The 10,402-nt window shown below is 45.3% G+C and overlaps 1 protein-coding gene across 3 annotated transcripts; it reads right to left on the reverse strand.

The window, feature by feature from the left end:
- Nucleotides 1-13: 13 nt before the first annotated feature.
- LOC118348277 lies at nt 14-5,800 on the reverse strand. Of its 3 annotated transcripts, none has more exons than XM_035689603.1 (2): nt 2,989-5,800; nt 14-1,672 (listed from the first exon to the last, which is right to left on the reverse strand). In XM_035689603.1, the coding sequence occupies exons 1-2, from the start codon at nt 3,592-3,594 to the stop codon at nt 1,307-1,309; spliced, it is 972 nt and encodes a 323-aa protein (XP_035545496.1). In that variant the 5' UTR covers nt 3,595-5,800; the 3' UTR covers nt 14-1,306. The 3 variants fall into 3 exon arrangements, with proteins under 3 accessions (XP_035545496.1, XP_035545498.1, XP_035545497.1); XM_035689605.1 differs by lacking the exon at nt 14-1,672 and adding an exon at nt 2,050-2,280; XM_035689604.1 differs by lacking the exon at nt 14-1,672 and adding an exon at nt 2,050-2,284.
- Between the last annotated feature and the right edge of the window lie 4,602 nt (nt 5,801-10,402).

The raw sequence follows: 10,402 nt of genomic DNA on the forward strand, positions 1-10,402 counted from the left end.
ATGCCCTTAAATGTTTGCCAATCAACCATCTCATCATGCAACTCGATCGCCTCCTCCAGACCGCAATTCGTTCTGGAATGGGTAAGTTGTGCATGTTATGGAATTGGCAACAATGCCACGAACGACAATCATCTTCATTACATCTTTTGCATGTTGGAAACACCCAAACTTGCAAAAGAAGTTGATTAAATATGTTGCAAGTGACTGTCTTCTCTCAATCCCCCCACCTTTCTTCTTTCTGAAAGCATCAAAATGCCTCATCAGCCTTCGCACCGAGGAGCCATTTATCAAAGTACTATACAGTATGGCATCAAGTAAGCCCGCCCTTTGTAAAACCTCCACTTAATATTTTAGCAACACTCAATATAAGAGTGTTGTGTATAACCAAGTTGCGATTTCTTCCACCTGTCATTTTGTCATAAACTTGAACTGTACGCTCTACATTCCCTTCCAAGCAGAACCCATCAATTAAACTGTATGTAAACAAGGTCATGGATTAAACCATGAACAAACATACAGCCCAGTAGTTGCTTGGCTCCGGCTAGATTTTTGTTTCTACACATGTAATTGATATGAATAATGTGAGAAAGCTGCATTGAGGTTCTTTTCCGTAATCTGGTTAGTTTATGGGCATCAATGATCACTCACATCCATTTCTGCAAAACCCCTTTATGGGGATGGAGTAGGAGAATTGATAAGGGATATATGCCTATCAAACATGTCAGACAATAGCAAAGACGCTCCCTCCATATCTCCAATAGTATTAGGAATCAAGCCCATTTCAACCATTTCATTACACAACTTAAAAGCCTCTGAATACGACGGAACGACATATTCAAAATTACGTGATCTGATTTTATATGCTGCCTGCAGAAATAGTTTACCGACCGCATAACAATTCATTCTTGTGTGTAGCGTGTGGAGCTATGTCTCCCGAACGACATAGTACGGCCGCTCAAATCAATCGGTAGATCTCACTTCCCTTCCACCATACCATATAAGTTTCATTCTCTCTCCTGCATACCCCCCATCTTTCAAATTTGCATGCATACCCACCTCCACCAAATCAAGCCCGCTGTTCTTGGCCAGTCAAAAAAAGTTCACCAGACAAGGCTAAGCTGGCCCCTCTACTTCCACTCTGTCCCCTTTCGCTTGTGATTGGGTTCCCAACATCCAAGGAAGAACTACCAACCGCCATTAGTATATACAGATTAGTAATCAAACAAAACTATCTTTACCATGACCGCCGCAGCTTCCAAAAGCCAGTGCTACATCCAAACTTGTATTCGTTCTGCATGCACACTTCCTAGGTTTTTTTCAATATGGGAACAAGAGGACCAAGGCTAAGCTGTCGTGCCATATCTATAGCATGTTTCTGCAGAGTAACATCATTTGTGCTTCGTTTCTTCTTCTTGCAAGATCTGATAGGACGACACGAAGACAAACTTTTGGTTGCAGGACCTTCACCAATAGTCTTTTCTTCCTGATTAGTGTTTGTGTTCAAAAGACAATCTGGTGCACATGAATCTAAACTTAACCATGAAGAATTACTTGTATCATCCTTCCCTAGATTAGACAAACCCAACTCTAGCAAACATACCCTTGGTTCACATATTTTATCACTGCTAGAAGCAACTATCTCTTGATTTTCCAAAGGGGTATTCTGGCCGTCCTATTAAGAAGAGAACAGAAAATTTGAGAACAAACTTTAAAAGGAATACAAAATCTTAACCAGAATAATAATTAGCTTCCCTACCAAAAAGAAAAGATACGTCTATATTGGGTGAATAAAAAGAAATAATGGGACACTTAAAACTAAGAGAACAGACCAATGTCAAGATGATATGAACCTAACAATCAAGGAAAAGTACTAGTCACATCTGTGCTATAACTCCCAAGAGACCGAACTAACCCAAGAATTACATATAAAGCCTAGTTTCACTTAATAAGTAGCTAGCGTGAGTCTTAGCACTCATAACTACCTTTATAACTTATCACTTTTGCTTGAGTTATTCATTTTCCCAATGTTGAAATGGGGCGTAATATTAATGAATCAAGGAAAGCTCAAGCTACATCTGAGTATATACTCCACAAGTCAATGTTACAATTAGAAACCTTTGGAATCATATAAACTGCACAAACTTCTCCCTCCCAAACAATATGAGATACCATTCATCCCCCTCTCATGCTAAATCCAAGTGATCTCCTATGTTCTTGTCAAGATATTCCGTTGTAGGTGGCACAACTCCAATCTCACACTTCTGGTATATGGAAATGCCTCTGGCTATGTATAACAACATAATTTGATTTAGGTCAGAGTATAAAATATAGAAGTCCTAAAAAATGAAAGTGATTATTGATCTCAAAACATAAGGCATGAGTGTGATATGATTAATCAAAACAATGCACAGGCAAAAAATGTGCTGATTATCATTTTCAAGAAAACTGCCTCTACAATTGGGAGAAATGGTAAAACGGTGCCTGGGATAGGAGCCTAGGAGTAATCTCAGGTTTCAATCTTTGCCTAAAAGAAAATGGAACTATGACAGTTGGATATTGATGTAATGCAAACTATCCAGACAGGATACAATCATGCTATATATTAATAAATACAACTAAAATTAAAAAATCATGGTATGTGGGCAACTCATTATGTCAATCTAAAAGAATAAACGAACTTAGATAGGCAGAACGGCAAAAAGAATATGCAACAGATTTAAGAATAGATTCTTGCGTACGACCATTTCATGAGAAACAATTTACTAGATTTCTTCTTTTGTGGGCAGGTGGGGTAGTGTGTGGGGGAGGGAAGGAGGGAAGGAGGGAATAAGTATGAAACGTTCAAACTATCAAAGGTCAGAGTTCATGTTGGAACACCACAACTATAAATAAAACAAAATTCAGCTGCAACAAAAAGAATTAGAAGCACACAAAATAAAATAAAAAAAGGTCATGCTTCTCATTACTCAAAAGAAAGAGTAGAATCACCTTATCTTGCATCTCGACAATTTGTTCACAGCCTGATCCATCCTCTCCTTCAGAATCAGCCATCTCCTCACACTCGAACTCTACATGTTCTTCAGTTTCTTCTTCAGAGTCACTCAACTCTTCCTGTTCCATCACAATCTCTGGATTTGACTGGTCACCAATATCATCCATGTTGTATCTGCTGATGCTATTACTTGGTATTGCCAATCCATGGCCACCTGAAACAAGATTGGTACTAACTGTGGAACAATTATCACCTTGCTCATAATGTGGGCAGTCGGCATTTTGGGTTCTAGTTGTGGCTGCTGAAATTACCGACATTGTTGGATTATGTGCTGTCACATCACTGCTTTCCACAGCTTTCTCCCTTCTGGATGTCATATGACCTTGCTCCTTTCTCGACGTATAACTTAGGTGGATCTCCAAGTCCAGTTCACTAGCTTTCTCGGTAGGGCTTTGAGGATTAGGACCAGAGGCCAGTCCACAACTTACTAGTGAGTCGGTCTGTACAGCATCAGGAGTATTTTGAAGTGGAGCAGATTTTCCTTCCAAACCAACAGAGGTGTGCAGTTGAGCAGGCAGATGCGGAATCAGTATATATCTCATCAGTTCTTTGTAGCAGTGGATGGAAGTCCATGCCAGAAGATACTGAAGTAAAATCCTTTGACTTCAATGATTGATTGAAACACTCAACATTGCTTTCTAGGTGAGGATTATGAAAGAGGTTTAGGTTCAACTGAGGTCGAGTTTCTGACAAGAAACTGAAAGAAGTAGAAGTACTGGAGCTGGAGTTCAAATGACAATGGTGCAGATATCCATCGTCAGGGGCCTGGAACAGAAAAGGATGCAACTGAAGATCGGAATCAGAGCATCTTTCCTCCAGAACACATTTATCCTTAACAACTTCAGATTCTTCAGGAACTGAATGCGAAACATTTTCTTGCAGTGGGCTACTTTTGTTCTGTACCAATGTTACTGAATCGGTAGTTCCCAACTTCACAGCATGAATATTTCGAGAAACCACGTCTTCAATTCAAGAATTACCAATACCACCTCCAGCAGCAGAAACCTTAGTAGATGCTCCAAACTGATGGCCTTTGAAGTCTGTCTGAGAGACTATACGAACAGACCATGGAAGATTCTGTCAAAACCCCAAGGCAGGAGACCACGGGCCATGCCTTGACAAGCACCCTGTCATGCCCAGACAACCCATCAGAGACTCTGTTGGCATGGCTTGATTGTCCACAGACCAAGCCCTTGGAGAATGCTAGGCCACGGTCACCCTCAAGAAAGTAGCGCACAGTCAGTGCGCACGCGCGAGCGAGGTTGTCACACCCTGCTCAGTGCGCGGCCAGACTGCACACACGCCTAGTGAGCGCGCACGCATGGGCTACGTGCACACACCGCCCACATGCATGGCATGTGCATGAGCACAGCACGCATGCATGGCTTGGGCGCCAACGCAGCGCGCACATGCACAACCAACTTGGAATTGACGGCGTGGCTGCCCAACAGGCTTACGCAGGCTGGCAAGCCGCTCAACGCCCTGGCCTTGGCCAGGGCCATGCCGACCAACGCCCAGGCCACACGGTCTGGGCCATGCTGTTCAACACCCAGGCACCATTAGCCTTGGCCATGCGGACCAACGCTCAGGCCCCACTGGCCTGGGCCATGCAGTAGCCTACCACACTCAAGGCCACCATGGTTCAACCCAGCATCACACCAACAACGCCCAGCCCACACAATCTGGGCCACACATGCAGGGACCAAGGACCAGCCAGGGCTAACCCAGCAGGCCAACCTGAAGACCCACGCACATCAGCAAGCGGCCCATGCCGTGGGCTCATCTAGGCCACCCATGGCTCACCAACGGCATGAGACCTCAACCAAGAGGCGTGGAACCAGCAACTGTTATCTTCTTTGTAATTATTATTATTTGAATGTTAGTATAAATATGGCACTAGGCCATTGCATTTTGATATCTTTGAACATTTGGACAATTGACTTGTAAGCTTTGAAGGCACTGACATGCTCTGACACTTAGGCTCCATTGGGTGCAATACATGAATCCCAAAGGAGAAGGTTAACCCTGTGCAATTCGTGAATCAGGGTAACCCATTGCTATCTTTATTTTCCCTATGTTAATGCAATTATGAGGTATTTCAGTATCTTGGTTTGTTGTCTATTGCATTACATTCCTCTTTGCTTGCTGATCATTTTGCTCTACTCGAGTGGAACAACACGTAAGCCAGCCACAAGTAGCCCTTGAAGGGGGCTTAGCCTGCACCAGGCCACCATAGTCGAGTTGGAGCAAGGACAGGGACAAGGACAAGCACAGCAGTGTGCTAACTGTCCAAGCCACACGCCCAAACTTAGACACTTGTCCAGCCATAACCACCTCCCTACTTTGCAGGAAGTAACCGCAAGCATCAGAAACTGTCTTAGTCAACCACCCATTTAGCCAACCCACAACCAACCACCCACTTAACCGCTTAAAACCGCCCAACTGCTTTGCACATGCATGCACGCCCACCAGCATTTCGCCCAGAAACATCCTTTGAACACTCATCCAAGTTAATCCAACACCATCCATAGCCATCACCGTCAAGCAAGTGGCAGATCATGTTGGTCATCATGGCACAAGGAAGGGCGCAGCAGCTTGGTGTCTAGGGTCGTGACCGAGGTCCCTATCACCAAATTGGTGCTTTCATTGAGAGCAGCCACGTGCTTGAAGATTCGAGAGAGGTTCTCACTTCTCTACAGAGGTAGGCAACCCATCATTCATTCTTTGTGAGTTTGGTTGGGGGATCCACGGAGGATTCCGACATTGTTCCAACCTTGGGTCCTTCACCTTCGAGGGTGATCGACCCCAACCACGATCTGTGAGTCCTACCTTGGGTTGCTCACGTTCTTGCGTGGCAACCGCTCCAAACCTATCTACTCCGACCTCTTCCTTAACCCCCAAACTTCACAATTCCAAAGCAACAACAACAACATTAGGGTTAAGGAAGAGGTCAGAGTAGATAGGTTTGGAACGGTTGCCACGCAAGAACGTGAGCAACCCAAGGTAGGACTCACAGATCGTGGTTGGGGTCGATCACCCTCGAAGGTGAAGGACCCAAGGTTGGAACTTCAATCTCCATCAACAGCCCACTGTTCCCATTCGTGACTGTCAGTTTGCAAGCATAAGCCGATCGTGTGGGGCAATTCACAAGCCACACAGTAGTGATACTCAGTTTGCAAGCCTAAGCCAACAGTTGCGAGAGTAAGTTAGCATGCAAGGGAATCAGTCTCTAGAAGAGACTACGGGCACTTCTAATAGGGCCCGACTGGAAGTTCTAGAGGATCGCACCAACAAGATTACTTCAATTCTTGAAGGTGTCACCAACAACATTGCAGAACTACGTGTGGCCATGGAGAGTTCTAATAAGGATAACTAGAGGGCCATGGATGCTATAAGGAGAGAGGCGAACACCACATTGGAGTGGATAGAGAGGAGACTGGTTGAAAATCGCCATGGGGCATTCCACCAAGGGGACGATGCATATGTTGATGGACTAGAAACTAGTGTGACCGAGTCAATGCATGCAGTCCCAAGGCAAGATTTGACGCATGGTGGCCGTGTGGAGAACCACCAAGGGTATGCAGAGAGATGGATCCCGAATCAAGCCTTCGAGGAAGAGGACCCAATGGCTGACTTTCATCATGAGCATGAACAAGGCTTTGAGGAGCCTTACCAACATGAACAGCCAAGAGCATGGGGAAGACAGCCAAACCGTGGGCCACATTATGAAAGAGAGAACTATGAAGACCGAAGGGGCAACCGGACTCAGGATTGGGGACCCAAACGGCCTAAGGTCGACTTTCCCAAGTATAGCGACGGTGATCCTTATGAGTGGTTGGACAAGGTCCACCACTACTTTCAAACATATGATATCCCACGCCATGAGAGGGTGTCAATAGCCTGCTTTTACCTTGAAGGCAGGGCTGGAAAATGGTGGCGTTGGATAAAGGACTAGTATGATAAGGATCACATGAGGCTGGGGTGGACAGCCTTTGAGAAAGAACTCCTTAGTCAGTTCGGACCATCACCAGTTGTCAATCACCATAGGCAACTGGCCAAGCTAAGGTAAGAGGGCAAGGTCCAACACTACATCGAGGAGTTTAGGCAATTATAGATTATGGTTAGGGCTGGTTTGAAGAAGCTTTGATTGGCACTTTCATTGATGGTTTGAAACCTTGGCTTGCCAAGGAAATCAAACTTAGACAACCCACAAGACTTCAAGAAGTGATGAAGATGGCTGAAATCCTTGAAGAAAGCCGTGCTAGTGAGCGGCGCCCAACAAAGACATGGGGAGCAAGTCTTTCAATACTGTGCAAACCAAAGTCTTTTGGAAGGGAAGGGACACAGCAACCACCACCTCCAAACCGAAGCCTGAGATCAAGAAGTTGACTAGTGAAGAGGTGCAGGAGCCCATCAAGAAGGGCCTGTGTTTTAAGTGTGTAGACAAATGGAGCCTTGGTCACAAGTGCAAGGCAGCTCAAGCCTTGTTTATGTTTGAAGATGAGCCAAGTGATGATGAGTCGGAAGGCAGCAGTGAAGCGTCTAGCCAAGAGGAAGAATCCAAGGAAGCCAAATCTGGTAATACACTGGAGGAGGCCGAGCTATCATTGAATGCCATGGCTGGCATTTCTAAACCACGTCCATGAGGTTAATGGCATGGGTGGGCAAGTATGAAGTGACATTGCTGGTGGAAAGTGGTTCCACCCACAACTTCATTAATTCTAGTATCGTTAGCAAGGTTGGTCTCAATCCCAACCCTATTCCACCATTTGAAGTGAAAGTTGTAAGTGGTGACAAACTCCAGTGTGAGGCCCTCATTCGTGAAGTTAAGATGAATGTGCAAGGAGTACGAATTGTAGCAGACTTGCATGTGTTGCCGTTGGTTGGCCTTGACCTAGTCTTGGGGAATGCTTGGCTTAAGAGCCTTGGCAAGGTCATCCATGATTATCATAACATGACAATGGAGATTAAGCTTGGCTCCAAGAAGCGGCTTTGGACAGCCATTCCTAGTAAGGAAATCAAGTCTTGCGAGGCTTTAATGTTTGAGAAGTTATGCAAAGGTGGGGCACATTGCTTCGCCATAGTAGTGGCCAAAGAGGATGTACTGAGGCAAGTCGAGAACAAGGGATAGGAGAACACTCACGGGGAATTAGAGCTACTACCCGAGGAAGTCAGGCCAGTGTTAGAAGCCCACAGGGGGGTACTTGATGTACCCACCACACTCCCACCTCCTAGGGAGTTTGACCACCGCATTCGGCTAGTAGATGAAGCAAAGCTAGTCAATGTGCCACCTTATAGATATGTCCACTTTCAAAAGGAAGAAATTGAAAGGCAGGTGGATGAGATGCTGAAGAGTGGCCGTATCCGCCCTAGCACCAGTCCCTTCTCTTCACCAGTGCTGTTGGTAAGGAAGAAGGATGGCACATGGAGGTTCTGTACTGATTATAGAGCTTTGAATGAAGCTATTGTTAAAGACAAATTTCCAATTCCCACAGTTGACGACATGTTAGACGAGCTACACGAGGCCACAGTGTTTTCCAAGTTGGACTTGAGGGCAGGCTACTATCAGATTCGAATGAATGAGGAGGACATCCATAAGACAGCCTTTAGGACTCACTCAGGTCATTATGAATACCTAGTGATGCCTTTTGGCTTGTGCAATGCGCCCTCAACTTTTCAAGCAGCAATGAATAGCATCTTCAAGCCACTACTTCAGAAGTTTGTGCTTGTCTTCTTTGATGACATCTTGCTTTACTTCAAGACCATTGAAGAATATAAGCAACACTTGGAAAATATGCTAACAATTCTGGAGGAGCATCATTTCTTCATTAAGGCCACCAAGTGTGCCTTCATGGAGAAGGAGTTGGGAGTACTTGGGCCACTTCATTTTGGGAGATGGTGTCAAAGTACATCAGAGGAAAATAGAGGCAATGGTAGATTGGTCTCTACCCAAGGACATCTCGGCTTTGAGGGGATTCTTGGGGCTCACAGGTTATTACAGACGGTTTGTCAAAGGCTATGGTCTCATAGCCAAGCCACTCACAACAATGCTCAAGAAGGACAGTTTGAGTGGACAGCCGAGGGTAGGGAAACCTTTGAAGAACTGAAGCGAGCAATGACCAAGACACCTGTGTTGGCGCTGTCCAACTTTGAGAGGCCGTTTGAAATTTATACAGATGCAAGCAGTGAGGGCATCGGGGCTGTACTGGTGCAAGATCGAAGGCCTTTAGCCTTCATCTCCAAGGCACTCAGGCCTATGAAGAGAGCATGGAGTACTTATGCCCGAGAACTGTTGGCAGTTGTGCATGCTGTCAAGGTATGGCGACCATACCTCTTGGGGCGCAAATTCACCATCATCACAGACCAACAAGCCTTAAGGCATTTACTCCAGCAGAAAATAGTCACCCCTGAGCAACAGAAATTCCTTGTCAAGTTGCTAGGATTTGAGTACGACATAATCTATCAACAGGGTAAGGAAAACAAGGTGGCTAATGCCTTAAGCAGAAGGGAAGGCAGCCAACTACTTGAGACAGTTGGGGATAATGAGTCATCAAGTTTGGCATTGAGTGGGGCTGAATGGAGAGTATGGGACAAAATCGGAGAGGCTGCCCAATTAGATGCAAGGTCACTTGAGATTGTTGAGCTCTTGGATGCCCAAGGTCAAGGGGTTGTAGGCTTCAGTGTTAAAGATGGTCTCATCTTTTACAAGAATTATGTGTATGTGCCAAATGCCCCCAATCTTAGAAAAGAGATTCTTGATCACTTCCACAACAGCAGGGAAGGTGGCCACTCAGGGTGGCTGAGAACTTATATCCGACTGAAGCATTTCTTTTATTAGGAGGGGATCAAGAGTGATGTCAAGGGACAAGTGGCTGGGTGTAACATCTGTCAAAAGGCCAAGTATGACTCAAGGCCAGCAGCAGGACTTCTCTAACCATTGCCAATTCCAAACAGGATTTGGGAGGACTTGGCAGTGGACTTTATAGAAGGTCTACCCATTAGTGGAGGGCATGAAGTGATTCTAGTGGTAGTAGACCGGCTAAGCAAGTATGCCCACTTCATTCCCCTACATCACCCTTACACAGCCAAGTCGGTAGCCAAAGCCTTTATCCATAACATTGCCAAGTTGCATGGGTTTCCAAGGACCATAGTGTCAGATCGGGACAGGGTCTTTATGAGTTCATTTTGGAAGCCGCTTTTTGAGTTACAAGGCAGCAAACTCAAGGTGAGTTCCTCGTATCATCCACAAACAGATGGCCAATAAGAAGTACCATGATAAAGGAAGGCATGCCGTGACCTTCCAAGTGGGCGACTATGTTTACTTAAAGCTTAGACAGCTCAGGCAAAAAT

Source organism: Juglans regia, chromosome 4 (assembly GCF_001411555.2).
Source record: "Juglans regia cultivar Chandler chromosome 4, Walnut 2.0, whole genome shotgun sequence".
NCBI classification, from domain to species: Eukaryota; Viridiplantae; Streptophyta; class Magnoliopsida; order Fagales; family Juglandaceae; genus Juglans; species Juglans regia.